We start from the raw sequence: 26,147 nt of genomic DNA, 5'->3' as shown, positions 1-26,147 counted from the left end.
GAAGTTGTTGGGTCCCGGATAGATCATTCAAATGCTCTCTCTCTTGGCCTACCGTTCTGCACTATCCACCAACTGTAACTTGTGAAAAATGCACCCACACATTTCTTACGTAGGCTTCCTCGATGAACCCCAACACCATATCACCTGCATTCCTTGTGCTAGCTTCTGGTGAAGCAGAGGGTTTATGTAATTTGCTTTGAGATCAAGCATGCTGAGGTCCAAGCGAGTCTAATGTTTTTATGGCACTGTCGTAGGGGTAACTAGGAATGTCTCCCCATCTCAATTGGTGGTTCCAAACTTTAGGCTTTTTCCTTTCAGTTAGATGTGTGCTGCAACAATTAGTTAGACTTCAAGTAGAAGCTGGGGCCCTGACTCTTTAGACTATAACATTCCTGGTCAGGTTTTCTGAGCTAAGACCAATTTAGGTCCCTACTATAGTGGCAGGGCAACCTTGGGTAATCACACCCTTTATAAAAAACATGAAATAAAAGCAAATCATTTCATAGGGCCACATAGGATCATTGTATGAGGCATTGTACGCTACTCTAACCTCTTTAATGCCCTCATCTGGCTATATTGTTGCAGGAGGTCTGTACCATTTTTCACATAAAAGAAGTGAATCAGGCCACCCCCATCTAAACGTATAACTATAATTTTTGGTTAGGAAAACTAAATGTGTATGTGTGTACAAAAGTAGGGAAAGTAGAAACAGTTACCATGTTCCTCCCTGAAATTAGGCGGCAATGCCCTGTTGTCAATGCCCGGGGCCCAAGAGCACACCTTGCAGAAATTTCCACTAAATAACATGATCTACGATCGACAAGACAAGAGGCTCAAATGAGGTGCGCTGGCTGCAGGGTATGACCCAGTGCTTACTTTGAGCCGGTGGTGGCTGGTGGGGGTCACCGATACTCATTTTTGTGAACCGGCACTTAGTTTTCTTCAGCAAACATTTACCCACAGTAGGAGATAGGAAAACATACAAGGGAGGGGGAGAAAGATGGAAAAAACTGACATCAAGGGAGAAAGCAGGAACCTGCAAGAGTGAGATAAAGGAGAAGGGAGTGCTAGTGGTGTAGCTCGACCTACTGCTGTCCAGAACAGACCCTAAGTTTGCCGCTATGTGCAGTTAAGAGCAGGGGTGGCGTCGGACGGACAACTAGTTCCAGGATGACTTGATCTCGGGGGCGAGGGGATGGTGGTAGTCGAAAGACACGACTTGCTCACATCCGCTGCCCCAAAAACAGAGCAAAAGACCGGTAGATAGAAGGTTATACGCTTGCGCTCAATTTTCATAGGTAATTATGGAACTTTATGAGGCTGCTACTAGGGATAGAGATGACGTCTGCCCCAAAACAGTACCGCTCGGTGCGGAACGCCCCCTCCAACTACCTCCCTAGCTAAGCCACTGGAGATTGCTCGACATAAGGCATGAGGTGGTGGATTGAAGAATACGCAGCCTTGGTATTTGATGCTTGCACATTTAATAGCGGTGGCCGTGTGCTTCTGAGCATGCATCGGACATTGGCACTAATTGTTTTACAAACTAAGCACTGGTCTGAACACACACTAGATCAGCAGGCTTTAATGTCTCTTGCAGATGCTGTTTTTGAACGTGTCCCATTCTCTTCTGATACCTCGGCACCTCTCTATGACCCACTCTCCACCCATCCGCACTCACTTCCCAGCATATGGATGGGGCGACAGGGGAGCTGGGGTCAGGGTACCATAAGGAGACCCCTTCACCCCACAAAAGTAACTCCTGTGTTGGGTAATAGTGCAAGGAGATTGGTGACTTCAGAATCCTGTTCATCACCCAAAAGCAAGCCCATGCAGGCTGTCCTCAGCTCCCGCCTGGACTGCTGTAGTGTTGGATAGGCTGGCCTATGGCAATATGAGATGCTGCAGCTGTCTCATACTGATAGAGGTTTGAGATGGAGAGAGCATTTACGCCTGGTGATTCTATCCGCAGTGGCTAGAGACAGCCCTCGGGGACAGTTCCGAATGAGCTCACTAAAGTTATAGGGTTTCTAAAAAACTCCTGGTGTTACTGAAAAAACAAGTGCAGCAAATGAACAAAGGCTCTAAGAGGGAAGAGTACATTTATGGGCGAAAACGAGATAGCTAATATGTTAGTCTGATGAGTATGACGCAATGTTCTTAAATATCTGGAAACAATTTGTCTTTTTTATTCAAAAACAATTATTTAAAAGAGAACTAAGTCAAAGTGGTTTTAGCCATGTGGGTACACGTGGGTAAAATAAATATTTGTAAACAATTAAAAAGGGCTGTTTCTTACATTGATGTGTTTCACATGCATCATTCTTTTATCCTTCATAGAACTGATCACAAGAATAGCAAAGGTTTGTTAGCCCATGCTATCTTTTTGAAGCCACATAAGGTAAACATAGACATAAATGACAAGTAACTGTAAGTGGGGTATTGACATCTGTTTTCTGGCTCTCCTTAAATCCATTGACCGTTCACTACATTTGAATAAACAGCTAATGCTGATGTGAAAAGATAACGTTTTGACAGCACTCATTGCTTTGCATTCTCTTTCTGAACTGCCTCCCTGTCTTGGGCACTGCAGCAGCACCAGCATCTCTAGATCCAGCACCTCTGTGTGTCTCTCTGTTGATCTGGAAACACATACCAAATGTTATTGTGCATGTTTCGATCTGCAAACATATGGTTCCCAGTGTTTTGCACATTTCTTTCTGCAAACCGGGAGGATCCATGGTTGTGCATCCAGCTCTCTGCATACATACAGTGTCACATTGTGGGTCTTGCTCCTTGCAAGCGTACAGTATGGCCAAAAATGCATCTTGTCCTCTGAAAATGTATAGAAAGTCTGACTTTGTTTCTATGTCTCTGGAAACATATGTTATAACTGTTTGTGCATCTTAGTCCGTGGAAACGTCCTCTATGCCTGGTTGTTCACCTTACGCCATGGAAACACGCCGAATGCCTGATTGTGTTCACCACTCACTTGAAACCCACAACCCACCTGATTGTGTTTCTTCCCTGTAGAAACATACAGTGCGCCTGGAAGTGCACACCACTCTCTGAAAACATACGGTATGCATGATTCTGCAACACTCTCTAGAAACATACTATATGCAAAATTGTATATCTTGAGCCCTGGAAACATCCTGTAAACGAGATTATGCATTTGAAACCCAGAAAATACACAATCTTCATGTCTGCTTTGTTACTGTCTTTAAAAGGATGTATGACGGAACCATGCATGCCATTAGCACGCTTGCCTTTACCATGCGACCATTACCACGACAATGCCTTCACCACACATGTCTTTAACACGTCATTAACACGAATATGCCTTTATCGCGCATGCTTTACTAGGAAAGTGTGATTATTTCGCAGTTAAGTGAAAAGCCTTATATATAGAAGCCCGAAAAGCATGGGCGTTTGACTTTGATAAAACCCTGTGCTGCTGGCGGTGCTTTTCACTTTGCTGCAGTCTCCATTAAAGATGCAGAACATTTCACCCGTGTGGGCTCCATCTTTGAGGCAACTCTTTTGTGTGGATTTTTTTGCAGCAAGCCTGGCCGCGATGGTGCCCCGCCGCTGTTGTGGACCCTGGCGATTCCTAAGAGGGGATCGCTGTTGGGACGAGGTGCTGCTTTGGTGACTGGTTAAGCCAACATTGTGACTCACATCGTGCAGTTTGCCACCCACTTAGGAGTATTAATCATTTAATGTACTGAGTGCATGCCAAACTCACTTGAGGAATACTTCGCACTACGAGTACCATAAGGCTGCAGGAGTGGCCACACTCAACCAAGCCGGTACTATATTAATTAGATGCATACTGATGGCGTGTGCTCATTTGTTCAAGTCAGCCTTAGACGAAGGGCAGGAGCCCAAAACGCATCGGCTTTTGACTTTGATAAAACCCTGTGCTGCTCGCGGTGCTTTTTACTTTGCTGCAGTCTCCATTAAAGATGTAGAAGATTTCACCCGTGTGGGCTCCATCTTTGAGGCAACTCTTTTGTGTGGAGATATATATATATATATATATATATATATATATATATATATATATATATATATATATATATATATATATATATATATATATATATATATATATATATATATATATATATATATGACATGGATTCCGCTCTTGACAACAGTATCCTTCACTGACAACAACGGGTACAGACCACGGTGTAGTGCAAAGATTTTCTTTATTTGCCAACAGCCATAACACTTTTCGGCTCCTGCGATCCTTGTTCACATGACGTCTGCTACGGTGAAAAATGTTACATTTAAAGTGAATGGTGCATAGTGAAAATGTGCAAATTGCGTAAACATAGACATAGATGACATATACTCATTTGTAGTCTTTCTTTCTTTTGTCTGAAACAGCTCGGACAATCGTGCTTTCATTAACTCTTGACATGCCCTGTATTTGCAGACGTTCCAGTTTGCACTCAATAATGCTGCCATAAAATACCATAGGTAGCAAATATTGAACCACAGCAATAAATAACAATTCATATATATAAATATTCATATCATTGTTAAAATCAACATAAATATATAAAATGTAAATATCTCTATAAAAACTTGATAAAATGCCATGTAAAATACTGTTCTTTGCCTTTGTGATATTGCATCCTTGTTTGCACGACTGTGTCATTAAGAGTCTATGTCTTAGGTGCGTTTACCTTGAGTGCGAGTGTAAATTTTAAAATTATAATAATAATAATACATTAAAATAATTGTCTGTGATCAACTGGGTGTCCAGTGGACACTGCCTTATGTGTGATGTAATTGGTTCCACTTATAGGTTTTATATCACAGGCCTCCAAGTGCTATGTGCTCGAGTGCTGAATTGATATTGTGTTTTATTATTAAAACCGTCTATAAAATCCAATTCATGGTTAAATAATAATTTGATAAAATGCTTTCTGTCTTCACCATGACTAATATACACATGATTATCAATAGTATTGTGGTTTACAGCTGGGACTACATTCTCGGAATAAAGACGCTAACTCATTCATCTTTGTTCAGTGCTTTCAAAATAGCTGAATAAATCCTTCTCTAACATTTGGGGATTTTTTTTATATACTTAACTCTTGTTATATTTGCTGGACTACAGTATACTTATTTTGACTCTATTATAGGAATGTATACAGGTCTTCCAATGTATTTAAACCAGCTGGCCATCTGGAATCTAGTTCCAATATATAGTGGGTTTCTAACTTCCTACGTTTCGCTACTCTATTTCCTCCTGGGTGGTATAGTATCCATCAGGAAGTATTAAAACCCCTCTGTTTTTGATCCATGTTTGTCCTTGAAATGTCTGGCCACAGGGTACATATTATCCTCATTCTGTATGGCTCTTAGGTGCAGAAGCACCCATTTGTGTGCTTGCAGAATAGTGCTCCAAATATACTGCAAGTTACAAGGACATTGGAGAACATAAATAACATGATCTGTTTTACATGTCATGGCCTTGCTGATTTTGTGTTCCTTGCCATCAAAGGGAGTATGGTAAGAACCCTTGTTGATTCCATGCTGACACGATTTTCATGTTTTACATTTGAAGAACCCCTTATGGGTGCTTAGCCAATTGGTGTTTTCCAATATCTCGGGGCTCGTCTTTACTAAACTATCTCTCATAGAGGGTCTCCTGCTATGAGAGAAGGACACTTTGTTCGGTAACATATGTCCTATCACCGGATCGTTGAGTACTAGTGGCCAGTTCTGTCTGATTATGGACCTTATACCCTGCTCCTGTTTACTATATCCGATGATAATTCTAAATTCCTTGTTTGGTCTTAATGTTGGATTATCTTTAGCCCTTTTCTGATTTGCTACAGACTTTTGTTTTTCTCCTTAAGTAGCTCAGCTCTGTCTACCATCATTGATTTTGTGATGGCTTTATTGATGGTTTTCATCGTATACCCACGCTCCCTGAATCTTGGTTTGCTGGCTTCTTGTGCTTCCTCAAGGTCCTCATCCCTACTGGTAATTCTTCTGAATCTCAGCATTTCGCCGTAGGGTATGCTGTCTACTAGATGTCTGGGATGAGAACTGCTGGCACTTAGTATAGAGTTGCCAGCAGTCTCCTTGCGATGTAGCCTGGTCTCCAATCTTTTATTGAGTACATAAACTTGTGTGTTCAAGAAATTTGCCGACTCGTGGTTGATATTAGCTGTAAAGTGTAATTTGATCTCATTAACAATTATTAGATTGGCAAATTCTGTAGCTATTTCTTTGGTGCCTTGCCATACCACAAATAAATCGTCAATAAATCTAAGCCAGAGTTTATATTGGTTTTGACATGTTCCCTGTGCACAGTGCCAAGTACCAGCTTCTCCCACTAGCCCATGGAGACAAGCGTAGCTGGGGAAGAAGCTTGCACACATGGCTACTCCCCATTTTGCTGGTAGAGGGTGTTGTTGAACATAAACAAATTATTGTTTAGACACATCTTGACCATTTCGATCAGCATTTTGTTGTGTTGTATGTACTGTGTTGGTTTCCTGTTAAGATAAAATTCTAGTGCATTTACCCGATCCCTGTTATTTATTCTAGTATACAGGGAACTCACACCTAGAGCCGTAAGAATGTATTTATTTATTTATTTTATTTATTTATTTATTTATTTATTTAAGTTTTGTATAGCGCTAGCTAGACCCGAAGGTATCAGTGCACTTCTCAACGTATACAAATGAGCAACAACATAACAGGTAGGTCGAAGCAGGGTAGGAAGAGTATGAGAAAACATGGTAGCACGTAAAAGTCTATACAGTATCAGCATGAGGGCGACATGGCGGAGAACAAGTGAGAGTCATCAGGTTTTCGCTAGGACCAGAGGGTGAACTATCAAAGTCATACGATGGTTCTCGTTATGGACCAGCCCGCTCAAGAAAGAAGGCTTTGAGTAGTATCTTGAATTTCAGGAAGGAGACGGTCAATCTGATGTGGGGGGGGATGGAGTTCCATATCTTAGGAGCATTTCCCGCAAAGGACCTGTTAGATCTTTTACGTTTCTGTGATTTCAGAGGTATGAGTAGTAGCGTGTTGGAGCTTCTGGGGGTCCTGGACTGACCGTCTCTCTTGAGTTTATTGGCCAGATTTTCCGGTTTACCTGTATGCAGGGCTTTGTGTGTGAGGCAGGCTGTGCGGAAGTTTGCTCGTAGGTTAATAGGAAGCCACTTCAGGTCCTTGAGAGCCGGGGTGATGTGCTCATATTTCTTAGTTCCCGTGACCATCCTAGCTGCTGCATTAAGGGTAGCAGTCAAAGGACCTAGATGAGATTTGGCTGTTCCAGTCAGAGTAGCAATGCCATAGTCGATCCTGGAGAGTACCAGTGCCTGAGTGGCCTGTTTCAGGTCTTTCAAGGGGAGGAAGGGTTTAAGTTTGTAGAGAAGTTTCAGGTTAAGGAAAGCACTTTTGGCAGTTTTAGAGATGTGTTCTTTCATGTCCAGTTTTGGGTCCAGAGTGATCCCTAGTGATTTGACGGAGGTTGTAGGAACAAGAGGAACATTGAGGGCGTTTAAGGCTTTGAGCCAGTCGAGTATTTGGGGATTTTCACTTTTGTTTGAGATGAGGAGAACTTCTGTCTTTTCTTCATTAAGTTTGAGGTGGTTGGAGGAGAGCCAGTTTGAACCTCTGTGAGTGTGTCATTTAGTCTGTGGATGTCTGCGATCGAGGTGGTTTCCAGGTAGAGTTGTATGTCGTCCGCATAGAGGTGAAAGGAGATGTTGGAGTTCCTTAGGATTGTAGTGAGGGGCTCCATGTAGATGTTGAAAAGTTGTGGAGAGAGTACTGACCCCTGTGGGACTCCTCTAGTAATAGGGAGGGGGTCCGATTTGGAGCTTTTAATTTTGATAATCTGTGTGCGATTGTTGAGAAAGGAGGCGAACCATTTGAGAACAGTTTTTTCCAATCCCGCTCTCTTCTGTAGGACATTGAGAAGTAGGTTGTGATCCACTGTGTCGAACGCTGCAGAGAGGTCGAAGAGGATGAGGAGGCTGCATTGGTTGGAGTCGAGAGACATGTGTAGGTCATCCATCACATTGAGGATTGCGGTTTCTGTGCTGCAGCCCTTTCTGAACCCAGATTGGTGTGGGTCAAGAAGATTCAAGATCTCTAGGTGATGGGTCAGCTGAGATAGCACACATTTTTCCAAAATTTTCGATAAGAGCGGCAGGTTCGACACTGGTCTGAAGTTGTTCAAAACTGTAGGGTCAAGGCCAGGTTTTTTTAGGAGTGGCGTGACTTGACCTAGTTTAAGGCAGTCAGGGATGGAGCCATCGCTCAAAGAGCTGTTGATGATCTTGGCCCAGATAGGGGCTAGAGTAAGTTTCAGGTCTTTCGTCAGTCTCGAGGGCAGCTGATCAAGGGAGTGAGACGAGGGATTAGCGATGGCAATGAGATCGCTTATCGCTTCGGTTTGGATGGGTTGGAAGGAAGACCAGCGAGTGGCTGCAGTTGTAGGTCTTGAGTGGGTAGAAGCAGTAGGGTGCAACTCTGAGAGGACGGAAAGATTGCTGCAAGATCGGTCAATTGAGGCAATTTTTTCATTGAAGAAGTTAGCAAACTCGTCGCACAGGGATTTGGACGCAGTTAAGCTGTCTGTCATAGGTATGGAGGTTTGGTTTCTGATGATATTGAAGAGTTCATTGGGGCGGTTTTTAGCCTTGTCTAGAGCAGAGCAGAAGAAGGATGACTTTTGGTTCTTGATATGATTAAGGTAGGTTTTGCGAGCTGTTTTGAGTTGGTCCCGGTTAAAGGCAGTGGGGTTGTTCCTCCAGGATCTTTCCATGGCTCTTAGGAGTCTGCGCTCATCATTGTATGAATCATCCCATTCAAAGTTTTTGAGTTTGCATAGAAAATCCCCCATATCCTAGATATAAGATGGCAATGCTTTCACATGCTCTTGTAAGAAATGATCTACATATTGAGAAGCATGTTCAAGCAAACTATCCCTGGCAGATATAATAGGTCTGCCAGGCGGTTTTAGGGGATTTTTGTGAACTTTCGGGATGAAATAGAGTGTAGGTATTGTTGGCATCTCATTTTTTAAGAAGTTATATTCTTGCATATTCAGTAGGCCAGGACCTTTCCAAATCAGCAATATCCCATAGAACTTATTATACGTGATTTTAAGATTGGTCACATTGCTCTTGACATAGCAATCTCTATTGTTTAATTGGAGATATGGCTCTTTCAGATATTCAGACTTTGCCCAAATCACTATGTTTCCCCATTTGTCTGAATTGCAATAATAATATTTTTGTTAGTTTGCAATTTATTCATCAACATACAATATTGGTAATCTGTCCTGTTATATTTTTCTTTTGTCGAGCAAATTTTTTGATTAAGCTTTTTAATTTGGGCTGTCACGTGTTCGCTGAATATGTCGATGGCATCACAGGGGCATATCGGGTTGAATGTTGATTTTGGACCAAACGTTGTCAGGGATGTCACTGACCATGTCATGAATGATCTAATATGTGACATCATCAGCAGTGGATTGCGGGTGCGCGAAATATAGTTAGTACAACTATATAGGAGCAATTTCATTGGTTTTGTATGAGTAAAATGTCCAGCTAACTATAACACCACTAAAACTTATAGTTTTTTGAGTGCATTTCAAAGGTTTTTTAAAAACTAATTCCTAACTATATAACTCCTGAAACATATGGTTTTTTCAGTGAATTTCAAAGGTTTTTTTAAATGCTAATTCCTAACTATATAAGGCCTGAAACCTATGGTTTTTTCAGTGAATTTCAAAGGTTTTTTAAATGCTGATTCCTAACTATATAAGGCCTGAAACCTATGGTTTTTTCAGTTAATTTCAAAGGTTTTTTTAAATGCTAATTCCTAACTATATAAGGCCTGAAACCTATGGTTTTTTCAGTGTTTTTGAAAAAAAAATTGATTGGTTAACTGGCTTATTAAGTGTATCTTAGTGAATACATATATTAGCGAGTAATGTTTAAATATTTAAATATATGCATGAGCGATGTAATATGTGACGTCATCAGCAGTGCATTGCAGACGTGCAAGTTATAGTGAGTCCAACTAACTATAATATGGGAATTTCAATGGTTTTATGCGAGTAAAATTTCCAGCTAACTATAACTGGTGTGAAACCTATGGTTTTTTCAGTGAATTTCAAAGGTTTTTTAAATGCTAATTCCTAACTATAACTGGTGTGTAACCTATGGTTTTTTCAGTGAATATATATATATATAAAATTTCTATGGCAAAATGAAACCCCTCATTTTGTTCCTTTTCAAATTAAATGTATTAAGTGTTACCACTTTATTCCAATCAAGATGACTTCAGGTGTGCCATACAGTTGTCATAAGTAAGACTGTTAGCGTTCTAGTTGTTCTTTAGAACACTCTGGGACATTCTGTCATTGGGCTATAGTTGGGCTACATCTGGCTGATATTAGGGGTACATTTGGGCTCTTTTGTCTCTGGTGGCCATCTTGGGAGACTGCATATCAGAATTTTTTTAATGAAATATAAGAGGATTTGAGAAGTCACTCAAAATGTGCCCTAATTTTTCTTTCTTCAGCACTAATCATAATTTCTATGGCAAAATGAACCCCCTCATTTTGTTCCTTTGCAAATTAAATGTTTTAAGTGTTAACACTTTATTCCAATCAAGATGACTTCAGGTGTGCCATACTTTTGTCATAAGTAAGACTGTTAGCGCTCTAGTTGTTCTTTAGAATACTCTGGGACATTCTGTCATTGGGCTATAGTTGGGCTACATCTGGCTGATATTTGGGCTACATTTGTTTTTTTTGTTGTCTCTGGTGGCCATCTTTGGGCTACATTGGGCTACATTGGGCTACATTGGGCTACATTTGGGCTCTAACATATATATAGCCCAATGTAGCCCAATATATATTTTTTTTAAGTTAATTTTCGTAAAAACCACTGGAGCACATATCTTGAGACATGGCAAAGGCACATCGGGCTACCAGTCCCTACAATTTTGCCAAGTTTGGTGTGAAACCATTCAGCCGTTCGGGCTAAAAGTGAGTCCAACCGCCCTATGGAAATTAACATGGGGAAAACACGTTTTGGGACCCCCCTTTTATCTCGGCCCCCGCTTGACGAATCCCCCCCAAACTTTCAGGGAAGGAGCGGAGCGCCGCGAGGCAAAGTTAAGGAAAATTTCAGGAAGATTCCTCAACCGGCGCCAAAGTTATTCCCAATAGAATGTTGCGATTTCCCTATGGAAAACAATCCTAACTATATATACCTACTGGCTATTGCCAGTAGGTAATATATATATATTACTTTATGAATCCCAACCCCTAAACTCAACCACCCCATAAACCTAAAATACCACTACCACCCAATACCCTTACCCACCATGCACAGTCTTCTCATCAATAATTTCACTGCAAATGTTGCTGTGATATTATTAATGATGTCATAGAGGATGTAATGAGTGATGTAATATGTGGGGTAATTAGAAGTGTGGTGAGGGCGTGAGTTATAGTTACCTTAGGGCACAAGTTATAGTTTCTTGACACAACTCTAACTATAGCTGCTGAATTTCTATGGTTGTGTGTGCGTAAATGCTGAACCTAACTATAACGTCCCTGTAACCTTTGTTTTTTCAGTGGATTTCTATGTTTTTTAATGCAGCAGGAGGTAGGTCACAGGCCCTTCAGACAACCACTGCATCTAGCCAACCCCACACCGTATATGGGCGGGAGCCTGGCTGCGGTGTGGAGTTGGCTGCATGCAGGGGTTGACCACAGGGTTTGGCCAACGCCCCAAAGGCAGCCAACCTGGGAGGGCAACACGCATCCCTCTTCTGTGGGGCCCTTCCCTTGGGGCCCACCATATTTTTTAGGGGAGGGGTAGATAGCCCTGTCCCCGGGACGTATTTCGGCCCCTGGGACCTCATCTCCCAGTGCCCGTCTTATTGTGAATGGGGATTAAGATACACATCCCTCTTCCCGGGCCAATTTCTGGCCCTGGCAACTACATCTCTGGTGGCCTGGTCATATTTAGAAGAGAGAAGGGGCACGTGGTCCCCTTCCCCAGGCTGTTTTAGGGCCCCAGTAAACTAATCTCCTGAGGCATGGCCTCATTCTAAATTGGGAAGGGGGCCGCACGGCCTCCCCAGGCTGATTTCAGCCCTGGGGGCCTCATCTTCTGAGGCCCAACAATAGTGTGATGGGGAGGGGGGCACGCAGCCCCCCTCCCTGGGCAAATAGTAGCCCCGGGACCCCATAACCTAGGGGCATTGCAATTACTAATTAGGGAGGAGGAACGGGGATCCCATTTCCCAGGTCCTGGCCACATTAAGAATGGGGAGGGCTGGGGCCAATATTGGCCCCAGGGACCCGACCCCTCCCCCCCCGGGACCTGGCCAGTAAAATGTGGGTGCCCTGGAGCCCACCCAGAGCACCAACTTCCTCTTTTGAGGGCTGCAGGGGGAGCCCCAATGCATCTGCCTGCAGGCCCAGCCAGTTCCCCACTTCCAGTGGGAGCCAGCATTGATGCTACCCACATGGAGCAGCAAAACATGCTGGTTCCTGTGGGCTGGAGCAATTTTTTCATCGGTTCCTGTGCCTGCTGTAACAGATGAGAAGTCAGCTCCCAACGGCGGGAGAATTTTTCCTGCTCCCGCCCTCTTGGAGCAGACTTACTGTTTTCTCTTGCTTGGTGGGAGCTTTAAAATTGCTCCCGCCAACCGAGAGCAAACCGAGGTTTCCCTGCCTGCACTAGTAAGGGTAGGGAAACCGCTATCTCCCTGGGTGGATTCTCTGGGGTATAGCTGAGCCTGGCCCTGGGGGATGGGTCCCAGGACCATTAGCGGCCCCTCCCATTTTTAAACCAGGGTCATTAGTGGCCCTCCCATTTTTTAGCACAGCCGAGCCTCAGGGGTTGGGGCCCGCAGGGCCACAAATAGCTTGGGGAGGGGGAACCATTGGCACCCCAGCCCCTTAATTGTTTTGGCAGGGCCCCAGGGGGTGGTGGACCCCGTGGACAAACTTGTCCCAGAAGGTGGGCCACAAGTCCCCCTTCCAATTGTTAATAAAACAGCTGTGCCCTGGGGTGTGGTGGCTCGGCCTTTGTCTGCTCCCCTCCCCTTCAGTTAGGATGGCTGAGCCCCAGGTTATGGTGGTCTCCGGGGCCAAAATCAGCCTGGGAGTGGGGCCATGTGCCCTCATCCCACTTTCTATTAAGGTCAGGCGCCTGAGGATGGGGTCCCCAGAGCAAAAATTGGTCTGGGGAGAGGGGCCACGCCCAACATTTTATTACCAACTAACCCCCTCCTTGGCCTGGCTCACCAGGGGGGCGTTATATAAAACTGTCACTGGAGCCTATGCCTAGGTCTGTTATTTTTTTTATTTTATCACGGATTCGCAGATCCTCAGTGAATTTGTGGTAAAATGTAAAAAAAAACACATTTTTGAGACCTGACAGGGTCCCTGTGGGACCCCGCCACCAGGCTTATGGGTTCTGGGTGTTCCTACCCTGCCCCCTGATGACTTTTTTGTCATTTTTTCTTAGGACTCAGCAGAGTCCATGTCCCAAGATGGCTGTCAACACTTCCTGGCTGAGCTGTTGGCAGCCAATCAGATCTCACCAGGAGATTTTTTTTTAAATATAGCCAAAACTGCTGAACAGATTTACACAAAATTAGATAACGTGCTATTTCTGTACCCAGATCTCCTTTCCTGCTGATAATTTGGTGTAGATCCGTTCAGTTGTTCGAGCTGCAGTTGTGTCTAAAATCCCTATAGGAAATTGCATGGGGAAAATGCCTTTTGGGACCCCACTTTTCCTCGGCCTGTGTTTGTCAAATCACCCTGAAACTTTCCAGACAGCAGCTGAAGTTAGTTATACACTACTAAATGTCATGAAGATTCGTCAAATGCCATCAAAGTTATTAGTAAAATTAGAAAGGCTATTCCTATGTAAAATATGTTCTAACGCCACTAGGTACTCTCTCTCTATATATATATGCACTTACCTGCCAAATACTTACAATTTCATTGTAAAGGCATTTGTGGTAAAGGCATATGTGTGGTAAAATTGTGCATGGAAAAGGCATGTGTGGTAAAGGCATATGCATGGTAATGGATGCATGGTAAAGGTATTGTGTGGTAACGACCATGTTGTAAAGGTCACTTCCCGCTTTCAAAAATGTAAGTTAATTTAACATGGGTAAATTCACAGATGTAAAGTTACTCTTACACTTTGGAGTACATTTACTCATTTGGTAATTCACCATTTCCAAGTGTAAATTTACTCCTCAGTGTTGACTTACATTTCTCCTACCAGTGCTTAATTTTAGCCGATGGAGGCCACCACCACTCATTTTTGGGGACCAGCACTTATTTTTCCACATCAGACATTTCCCAAGATCAAGAGAGGAAAGAACCGTCACAACGTAAGAAAGCAGAAATCAGCAAGAGTGAGATTAAGGTGAAAGGAGTTCTTGGCAGTGGTTAAAGAGGTCTGGGTTGGGTTGCAGACTATACAGCTTAGATATTCAGCATCCCGACATTTAATAATACCGGCCACGGCCATCCGAGCAGAGCATCATGCACTGGCACTTATTCTTAAATCAGAGGGTGGATCCATGTTTTGCAATACCTGTGAGTGGCCGTGTGTGGTGCTAGCCCTACTCCAAGGCTGGGCTGAAGTACATATATTACTGTTTTGTCACCTTTAGGGCACTAGTAACTTTAGAAGTGTCGTTTCTAAATAGCAATAGTCTTACTATTGTGGGTGGGTGTTTGTATTAGCATGACCCTCCGTAACCCCCCCTTGCCTCCTTGCCCCTCTTTTACACCTGCGAATCCTTCCCCATATAGTAGCGAAAATTCCCTATTTTCCCACCACCTCATCTAGTCCCTCTCACATTTACTACTAGGTAGAAAGCTTGCAGGGGCAGAGATGTCCTCAAAGAATATATATGAAAGGAATGTAGTACCTGGCATGATGTGTATCACATGTGTACATATGGAGAATTCCTGGTTTTCCATCCCGCTTTGTAAACATGCAGTGACTGATTGTGAATCTTACCTTTGTAGTGGAGTTGTGTTCTTTTGTCATCTTCCAGTATCAGTGTTTGTGTGTCTGACACCTGGGAAATACACAGTGTGCCTGATTAGGTAGTTATGGTATGTAAGCTTGCACTACTGTATTTTGGCATTGTTACGCTTGAACATACTGAAACATTCCTGGCTGTAAATCCCACTTCATGTAAACATACAGTTTGCCGGAGTGTGCATTTCTGCTCAGGAAATGTATAGTGTGCCTAATCACGTAGAGCAGGATATTGTGCAAATGACTCTCAATGAGGATGCAGACTTCCCAGTTGTTACATTCTACAAGAGAATTGCATAAAATATGGTGATACATAAAACACAGTAGCCAAAATATCATCTATCAAAATATTTTCAAGATAAGAATATATAGCTAAGTATGGATTTACTATTATGCACCTTGATAGAGTTATCTTTAAGACAAGTAGATATGGACATCAAATTGATACTTAGTTGTGTGTCCGCACCTTTACTATATTGCAGTAGTCAATATGTTGGAAGGGGGATATTTTGGCCTTGGCCTTGATATTCTTGTTTACAACGTGAAGAAAACATAGGTAGTTTGATTCGCTGTTAAAGATTCGGTCTGGAGCACGCCAGACAGGGAGACGTGTGGCGCAGCGGCCAGAGCGGCTGACTGCGGAGCGCGGGGCTCACGATCTCGGGCGCTGGCGGCAGCTCAGTATCATGTGACTCTGGCCAATAGCTCACTTAATCTCCCCCACGGCCCACAGCGCCTTGACCCTTAAGGGGGTGGGGTGATATGTTTACGCTTTACAAATAGGAATTATTATACTGCTGCACGCCCAACGAGCCTTTCATCGAAAGCGTTGTCTGTCACGTGCTGGCCGAGAACTTGCACATTTCAAAGGCATTTTATACCGCATTATTCTCAGCTGAAGTGGCCTATTATTGCAAAAGGACACCCCGAGAACGTGTAAGAGGTAGAGGGGGGCTGAGCATGGGGAATTGTTTGCATTGTTGCTTCAGACGAGAGTCGCGTTGTTCTGCATTGTTATGCCTTGAACTCAGCCAAGAATGTTACTATTGTGTCTGAGAATCTCTGGGGCTTCTTTACAAAGGTGCGCGTTTCTGTATCTGTTGAGTTCCTTGACCTTTCTCTCCTATACATGGTTTGAGCGCTTCAGCATGCTGGTGATTCTCCTGAACTGTGTGACCCTGGGAATGTTCCATCCCTGTGAGGACATGGTCTGTGATTCGCAGCGCTGCATCATTTTACAGGTACGTATGGCACTAATGTCTCGCTGAGATCCTGTGTATGTGTGTGATACAGAATGAACTGCACGAATATACTGACTGCATATGTGTTTTTGATATATTTTCCTCCATTTGTATAATGTAGAATTCGATACACAATCTAGGAATGCTGCTAAACATGCATTTTGTGAGAATAATTCAAAAGGAAAGGGGCTGGTGATTTTTATAGTGTGTCCTCTGCCCCCTCGGCTCACCTGCCCACTTGTCCACCGAGAGCAAACATGGTTCTGTGCTGGAGTTATGGTATTACTGCAGAGAGGGTCATTACCGGAGGCTGTGTAACTCAGCTCCTCCAGCAGTCTCACCCTATAGACCACAGCACCCCCAAGCGAGGGACACCAGAATTACAAGGATTGCGAACCCTGTTCATGGGCAGGAATCCGACACCAATGCCAGAGCTTCAGGACGAGACATGCTTGAATGCTGTCACTAGCGTTGCCACCTCACTGCCTGGCACACCACTCAGCTGGACTGCCAGGCCCACCACACATGTTCTGAAGCACCTCCTGCCACTGACGTTCAAGGTCCCTGTTACCCAGGGATCCCGCAGCACTGTCACCGACACTACCAACTACTGATGCTAAGTTACAGAGGTATTGGGCGCTTCCCTCTATCAATCACTGCACCTCTGAGGGCATCAGAGGTTGTATCTGGTGTGATCCCTCCACAGCAGTGCTCATGTAACTTTCACTGCAGGATTCACAAAAGGCTGGGGCTGCAAGCATTCGTCATTCACCAAGTACCCCACAACCTCTTACCAGTGTCACGGCCGATGAGAGGCGCCAGCTCGAGGCACTAAGAGATTCAAGTGCAAGAAGTCAGGATCAATTGCTATTGCTCCTCCTGCGAGCAGCGTTAATGATGACACTTACTTTCAATCAAAGCTTTGAACTGATGTCCACTATGGGTTCAGGAGGACCAGGCGGTACTTACAGGCAGTAAAGCCCCAGATCTTTCGTTACCGAAATTCATTCTTTTTCTTGCAACGAGGAGTGCATGAATGGTCTGAGGCTTACAACTCACTCTGTAACAGGTGCAAGTTCTTAATTTCGAGTTTTGAAAGAGAGGTTCTCTGTTCACAATGCAGATGCTCCACTATCCCCACTGTTCCTGATGATTCTAGGGAGCCATTCATGAGTTGGTGAAAAAGAAAAGAAAGCCCTCCTGTGAGCATCACAACAGAGCACCATGACACTCTTCTGTCAACACTGAGAGGACTGCCCTGCTCATGCACTGCACAGGGGATCAGGCCGGCGGAGGAGGAGGATAAGAGAGGATATAGGGCAGTGATGCTGATAGTTTAAATGAGTATAATCTTTACCTAAATAAACAATTAACATTATAAATCAAGCACTAGCATTGTCATGGAAAGGCACCGGTTTGTCATATGTGTTCAGAAAGAAGAGAGCGCTGAACACTATGTGCTGAGTTAAGGAGGCTCGTCTCCCTTCACAACTCTGCAGTGGAAACCAAGAGAGAACAAGGGTCAAGTCCATGCTTCGATCAGATGCAGAAGTTTCACCAAGAAGCATTAATGCAGCATTTCAACTTCAGCAAAGAAAAGTAAACACAGGCAAATGTAAGTGAATTAACAACAGTGGGTAATGGTAAAGGCTAATTGGGAATGCAGGTGGCGGTGAGCACACCACAAGGTATGTAACAATTCAGAGATTTTACATGGATGTGCAAGTTCTGCATAGTTGGCTATTTCTAGAGAAGGCATCGACTATAGATGATGTCACAGATATTTATCATCAGGGCCACTTTGCAAACCGCTGCAAAAAATCAACAAAAGGGTGAAACACTGATAGGTCAAGCATCATCATCAGTGATGTCAGTACCATGTCATGAATGATGTAATATGTGAGGTCATAAGCAGTGTCATAGGTTATAGCTCAGGTAACTATAACTGCTGAATTACAATGGCTTTGTACAAGTGAAATCTGAGCCTAACTATTGATGAGGGGAGAAAGGAAGCCCTCTAGGGTCACGAGTCACAAACCACCCTGCTGTGGTCATGAGCCGTGGTCACAGTTCATCAACGCAACACTTCACTGAGGAACAAGGAACAGGGATATGAGATAACAAAGATCACACTTGAAATGGCATTTTATTTGTTAAGTCTTAAGTACATCAGAAAATGCATTTATTACCCATGCAAGCTTAACATTCCAAAGAGATCCAAGGTGCAAAAGGACTGGGATCTTTTAAAAAGGTACAATTTAAATTAGTTAGGGAAAGCAGAACACTCTATAAAGTCTAGTGCCTAGAAGCACCTTAGCTATGGAGACTATCCCAGCAGGCCCTAATAGCTTAAGGGAACCTAAGAATGCAAGGAATTAGGTGTGAATGGAAAATACAGAGCATGGACAGACATTTAAAAAGACAAAAGTATTATCTGGCTTAGGGAGCCCACCACCTGAGAGAGAGGAATTGACACCCTAAGTCAGACAATCGACTAGCCGGAGAGCTTTGCATGCAAAAGTCGCATTAGCAGAACTCTGGCTTCAGATTTGATGGGCTGAATTTAATATACCTGAAAATGCGGAACCAGGTTCTATGGTGACACACTGGCCTACGCCCATTCAGTGCAGGCGGTCTAACCACATGTGTTCTAGGACACCGGAAGGACATCTTCAAAGAACATTTTGTACATTTCTGAAAAAAGAACATCTGCACGTGCGAAACTTATGATAGATGCTGATTATTGCAAGAGGTTGCTGCTTTTACTTTGTGCAAGCTATGTTTCAAAACATTACTTTAGCAATGTTTTCAGGAAGCTGTACCAACGTGCACCAGTCTGTGTATGTGTGGGTGTTGGTCTTGAAGCTGGCTGTGAAACTAACTAACCTCCGTAGGCCTAATTTCACCTTGTTTATTTCAATGCACCGAAACGTAAGTTAAATGTGAGAGGCTGTCATCATAAGATGGTAGCCCCTGGATACATTTTAGGCCTAAGCACGGTGGGCTCTTGGGCCTTTGGCTTGGGCCTACAAACCCGGGATTCAGGGGATCCGTGGGATTTCATTTGCTGATTTTATATGGTGAAAACTGGTCATTTTAGCCTATTTTCAGATTTTGTCAAGTAGGGCTTACATCAGACCTTCATCCTACCAAGGTCGATAAAAAGGCCCCGCTATCACTATAATGTCCCTGTAACCTTTGGATTCTTCAGTGAATTTCTAAGTTTTTTTTACATTCTATTTCTTAACTATAATGACCCTGTAACCTTTGGTTATTTAAGGGAAAATGTAAATAAATAAATAAATGAATAAATAAATAAATATATTTATTATTTATATATATATATATATCCATTCCAACACCCCCTCCAACGGTGAGAGTGCAGAGACCAACAACGGAGAACCTGTGGAAACAGCATTTATTCCACAACAACAGATAGGAGGCTTCCTTGTCACCCGCTTACAAGCGAATGCATTTCGGCTTACAATCAGCCTTCTTCAGCGCCGCGAGTGAACTGTTACAGGTGGTGGCACATTTCCCTGATTCAAATACCACGCCCCACCTCATTTGTCCTGCATTGCTCCGCCCCTTCGGTCCAAATACCAATCGCAAATGTCCATTGGTAGGTCGCATCATGTACCGCGACTACCAGTCCCAGAATGCATTACATATGTCCATTTCTGGTAATGGTTGCGTGGGGATAGGAAACAATGCTGTGCTGGTATGGAGTGGACTCCCCTCTCTGCCGCCACAGAACAGACTGCTCCCTCCTGTCTCCTACCGTCTCAACCTCCGCGTCTGGTGTCATCTGAAAACGGGGACAGGATGAAATGCTATCCTGCCCAGCGCGAAGCCATTTCTTCCTCGACTCCTTACTCCGCTACAGTATCATCCAGACGAGGTGGTGGGCTCTGATATATCCCGGTACCCCAGGCAAATCCAAGCACCGCCGCGGCGGCAACCAGCGAGTCAGATATATATATAATATATATATATATATATATATATGTATATATTTGCACAACAAAACCTTAAAAAATATAAGCAATGAAATAAAAAATAAATCTATTAATTAACGTAGACAATAAGTAATATATTAAAACATGAAAAATCCCCAAAACACATTTACAAAAAATAAATTTAAAAATGAAAAATAATAATATTAAAAAAGCAATTGATGCTATAACAGTATGATGTTGCAGGCAGTAAAGTCCCAGATCTTTCCCTACCGAATTCATTCTTTTTCTTGCAATGAGGAGTGCATGAATGGTCTGAGGCTTACCAACTCACTCTGTAACAGGTGTAAGTTCTTAATTTCGAGTTCTCAAAAAGAGCTCCTCTGTTCACAATGCAAATGCTCCACCATCCCCAATGTTCCTGATGATTCTGGGGAATCACATCTTCTGTGTGCTGGGGTTGGGTCTGCATGCGTATTAGGAAGGGATCAGGAGGTGGCTGGTGCTGAGGTGGTCAGCCAGTCTGATGTTGATGAGATTTCCGAGCACTCTAAGCGGGGGGTCAAGGTTTTTTCAATGGATTGCCTATCATGCTTACTTGTTGATGCATATTTGAAATAATGAGCAGAGGAGGGCGAAGGGGTCCTCAGACAGCAAAGGAGGAGTAGCAGAAATGATGAGCACCAAATAGTTAAGATCAGGTATGGTAGAAAGATTGTGAATCTGTGAAAGTGGAATGGCCTGGTTAGAAGTTGAATGATGAGGTGAAGACGTACTCTGTTACAAATGAAGCGCCAATGTTTGAATAATACGTAACAGGGTGATACCTTCAGCACAGTAACTGAGAGACTGGTCGATTTAACTCATCATTTAGAGATGGCAAAACCCAACAGAATTTTAGTGCAGATAACTGGTAAATAGATGGAAAAGAGGACAGTACACTTTGCCTAGACTGTGCCAATGGTGACAAGGTCATGTCATGAGAACACTTCCAATCTTTTCTAGTAGTTCATCTAAGCTACCTGCGGAAAAGGTAGGAATGAATGTTATAGAGCATGCTATTGTACTGGGAAGTGTGCTATTGTTTGTGTTGGTTTTCCTTGATCACTATTCCAAGTAGCCATGGAGCAGACGTGTGACAGAGATCACAGTGGAACAAGTGCTAATGTGGTTGAAGGAAATGTTAAAGTGGAAAGGCTTCCCTACAACATATTTATCGGCCAGTGGATGCAATTAAGATCATTGGCCCTGGAGGAGCAGCTTAGGAAGTTTGGAGATTTGAGCAATCAGTCAATGTCCTTTTCAAGCAGGTCTACTGCCACCTTAATAGGTGAATTCTCGTGGCCATAGCAGAAGTCAGGATTTGGAATGAAGTGATGTAGGACAATGTGTTTGCCTTCAAATTCAGGCTTCCAGCTTTCACTTAGTAAGCTTCATTAGAACTGGAGAGAGAAAACTCAGCACTACAGTGTGCCTGGCTCAGTTGTAGCGGGCCAGGAGATTGCATGGAAGGAGAGGAATTTAATGAAAGGATGAAAAGTAAACAGGCAAGTAAGTTAGTGTTCAATAGGGACAAGGCTGCGAGTACAGTGAATGTGACAGCAAGTGATATGGTGAAGGTCACACTGTCAGTGGGGTTACAAAATAGATGATTTGTTACTCCAAAACCAAAACAATGATGTATTTAGAGAAAAGTAACAGCACAGTTTGCACTAAACATGGCAAAGCTTGGAACCCAGAAATGCTGTTTTTGTGCAGGAGTATTTGGGGGCATTTTGTAGAGTTGAAAAGTGATGGAAATCATAGCAAGAGGTGAAACAGCTAGAGAAGTAGAAGACGACCAGAAAATGTAAATGGTTATGATTTCCTCTTTTCTAGGGTTTCCATAGCCCTGTGTGCTATCTTTGTTGTTCGAAAATATATATAAAGAGTGAGATGCGTGGTATCTTGAGTGTGAGACTGAGTGTTGGATTGTATGGGCTTGTGAGAGTTAGCTTGTTATGTAGTCCATCGCCAAGGTGTTAGTACTGCTGTGATTCTTGATTAGTGGATCAGTCATCAACGGACATTATCATAAATAGAAAGAGCTGCAGTGAATTGGACACTTTTTGTAATGTGAAATATCAGGCTATATAATCAATCATCCTTCAACAGAAGTCAGCCTTCATCAGGCCATAAAACATCGGCCTCATTCGCCCAACCCCAAAAGGCTATTGGGCCTTAAACACCTAGCTATGACCGTCAGCCACTGGAGGGCTGATCAAGCTGGAAATATTTATCTCACGTCTTATAACGTTAGCTGATCTCAATAGAGGTGTGGCTGCTGCGCTGTTCATGAAATCTTGCACTGATTTGTATCAGTATTTGCCTATTGTTACAAAGTCTGAACATAAATGTAAGTGTGGATTGAGGCACCTTCAAGAGTATGAACTGAAAATGTGTGTTGCTAAAGGGCTGAGCACACAGTTGGGAAGATCACTAACTTGTGCAAACTACTGAGTTACATAGCAATGGTTTTCCACAAACTATACACGTTTTGTTGATATTTTGATTTAGCGGGATCATTAACTCGTCATCTGCCATATAGAGCACACGCATGGAGTATTTGCAAACAGAAACGTTGTGCAATTGATGTGTGTGTTGGCTTTAGTTCTGTGGTTGTCTTAAGATATTCGGTATATTGTGAGCCTAAGGCATCTTTCTCATTTCTTTGATCAGTTCCCATTTTCCTTCAAGGCTATGCTTAAAAGGAAATCTTGTTTTCTTTGACTGAAAATGGGAGCTAGGAATCCTAGCTTTTAATTTTAGCAAGGAAACCATCTGTCCCTTTTTAGTGTGTGCTGCTAATTCTCTCCTCCCACATTAAGTAACTCTAGCTCCAAATGACTTTTAACTTTATCATTCGTTTTTTGTTTGCAGGGCTTTGATGATTTTATTTTTACATTTTTCGCTGTGGAAATGATATTCAAGATGGTCGCACTTGGCATCTTTGGGAAGCAGTGTTACTTGGGAGACACATGGAACCGGCTGGATTTTTTCATCGTTCTTGCTGGGTAAGGTTCAGAATGTTTTTATGACTCTGTATTCACTCTAATTATTTTTTGCTAACTAGTGGTAGACAGGAATGTGTGTAGTGAACGCAATAACAAACACTTACTCTCTTCCCATGTACCGATAGAAAAGATGTTTGATGAAAGGGCGTGACAAAAGATGAGCAGCAGGGAGCTCTTGAAATGCCATCTGATGAGTGTTGGGTGGATTTTTGGCACTGTGAGATCATGAGTCCTTGATATAGCAAGCGCTCCTAAGAAAGAGGATTGGGTCTGAGATAGAAGTGATCTCTAATGGTTCAATGATGGCAGTTTAATACAATTGAACACTAATGCTGATTTTGCCTTTCATGTCGGATAGTGAGGCACCCAGAGTTTCTCTGCATGCTTTAGGGTTTACACTAAGATACGTCTATTCTCTGGACATTCCAGACAGACCTTTATAGATCTCTAACACATTCTTCTTTAGATTGCTACAGGCAGTGTCTCAAAAATAAGTGAGAAAGCATGCCCCATGAACAAATAGGTACCTTGTCAAGTGTCAGAATTGCGAAATTGGGCATTTAGGCTAAATACTACAACCTCAGTTGAACACAATTCGAAAGTTAAAAAATACAATATATGGCTGCGCAGTGGAATAACAAGGGTGCTAAGGGGTCTTATGCAAGTGAGGAAAATAGCCCACCTTCCACCATATTCATAGTGAAATACAGACAATATTGAGATGCAAAGAACCTTGAACACTCTTCGAACCCTGTACACCTGCGCGCGTCATAACAAATAACCTATTTTAACCCAGAAATTGTAACCAATTTATATATTGAAAAAAGAAAGGTATAACTGACATTTCATTTAATCTTGTGGTATTTTGCCCAAAAGCTTCGAAAATGCCTTAACATTGTGAGATACTGGAGCGTCTTTATTCCATTTTGCAGCCAAGTTCTGAGCAAATGTTTGATGTGAAGAAAAGTTTATATACAGAGCATGACCTGGAGTGGTGTCTAATTCTGATAGATTGTTGCTGTATCAGATTTTAATACTGGCTGCGAAAAAGACCCTCATGCATGGTTTAGTGGGGATATTTTTAAGCAGGTGGATGGATGCCTTCATGAAATGGAAGTTGTTCGTTAAAGATCTAACAACCCTAATTCAAATGTTGAACAATAATATGATCTCAGCAAATATAAACGTCTGTGTTGAGCGTGGCTGGTATTGTGGTTAATGAATGCATCTCCGTCCACGATATAAACATTCTCTAATAAGCTTATGTGTTCAGAAAATAAGTTATAACATTATCATTTTTTGTGCTCAAGCTCATTGATTTATAATATTTTGACAATTTTTTATTGACTGTATAATTAATTAAAATCATTACAGTAAAATCAACAATGAAGCAATTTCTTGTATATAAAAAGAATAGATACTTAAAAAGCTAAAGTTAAAAGCTAATGCTAAAATCAGGACTGTAATTGGTTACATCATTTGCTTGCATGAATTATTTTGTTCAAATGACTGAGTCCCGCATGATTGTCCATTCCCCAACTTATATGCCTTGGAGTAGGTCTGTTGCAGGTGAGCGCAAAAGCTACTCTCAGTGGTGCATTAACTATCTTACTAGGTGCGTTGCATTCTTGGAAGGGGGCGTGGAAATGGGACATGGTCAGTGGTGCTGCGTGAATGAATCCCGTCCGCTGTGGCCCACAGCTTTTAGGGCCAGCCTGATTTGGTGGATGAATTTCGCCAGTCTTGCCAAGATCATTGTGCTGGTATTAGATAGACATAATGCTGATGCTTCGCTGCAAGACTTTATATTCTTGCTGAGGCAAATTGGGCGCAGTAGTCGCCGGCGATCATTGTTAAGGGTAGGGCAGCAACAGAGAAGGTGCAGCCAGGATTCCTTCTTGTAACTGCACAATCTGCAAGTTGTGGAATCCCCTTTTCGAGCCCAAACTGGATTGAAATCAGCTATCCCCAGCATGGTCAGCCTCATATATAAAATTTTACTTCTGGTTTGAGTTGTGAGGGACTCACTTAAGTAGGGTTGTGCTGTTCCTACCCTGTATGAATCATTTAGTGAGACCAAGTGCGGGCTTCGGCGAAGAGATTTGTAGTCAAGGTCGAAGGAAATTTCGCGCACTTGTCTATTGATGGCTTTCTTCCATGCGCTCAGGGGGATGTCCTGCCGCGACATAGATTCTTCATCGATCTTCAAGACACGTATTGCCATTCCCAGCCTTGTGTGCCATTCCGAGCCTGGCCACTCGAAGATAGATCTCAAATGATTTTTTAAAGAGTTGGCCGGAGCCCTTAAAATTCTTAAATATAGCTTTATAATCTCCCCCTGACATATCAGGTCTGGTCTTGCAACTCCAAGCTCCAGTCTTAGCCTAGTGTTTCTTGCCGACTTTGGTATTTGTAGCACCGATTTATATGCCTTAGCTTGGGCTAGATTGAAAAGAGTCTCCAGTTTCCCGGGGAAGGCTAAGTGGCCATAGCTGATTGCTGGAAGGAGTTTTGCTCTAAGCGCTATCAGGATGGGGCTGGCGGAAGGGCTAGTCAGGTTCTGGCTAAGTTGTCTTAATGCGTGGGTGACCTTGTTGGCTTTAGAGCTCTGCTGGTTTATATGTATATTCGCCTTGGCCTGTTCCGTGAACCAGACCCCTAAGTAGTTGTATGAAGCCACCGAGTTAAATAAATCGTTTCCCAGTTGCCACTGTGCTTTCCTTTTCCGTTGGTAGGACCCAAAGATGATGACCTTGGTTTTCCCTTGGTTGGCTATCAAGTTGTTTACGATGTTAAAGCTAT

General features: G+C 42.9%; 1 protein-coding gene across 1 annotated transcript in view; it reads left to right on the top strand.

The window, feature by feature from the left end:
* CACNA1G (calcium voltage-gated channel subunit alpha1 G) overlaps positions 1-26,147 on the top strand; it is a 1,349,169-nt gene that overhangs the window by 427,533 nt on the left and 895,489 nt on the right. The window contains exons 2-3 of the mRNA XM_078654430.1: positions 16,225-16,336; positions 23,212-23,345. Coding sequence (XP_078510556.1) covers positions 16,225-16,336; positions 23,212-23,345 — 246 coding nt within the window. The remainder of the gene's footprint in view (positions 1-16,224; positions 16,337-23,211; positions 23,346-26,147) is intronic.

This window comes from Lissotriton helveticus, chromosome 7 (genome assembly GCF_964261635.1).
Source record: "Lissotriton helveticus chromosome 7, aLisHel1.1, whole genome shotgun sequence".
Taxonomy (NCBI): domain Eukaryota; kingdom Metazoa; phylum Chordata; class Amphibia; order Caudata; family Salamandridae; genus Lissotriton; species Lissotriton helveticus.
Note: the sequence above shows the minus strand (reverse complement) of the source record. Positions and strands in the feature narration are given on the sequence as shown.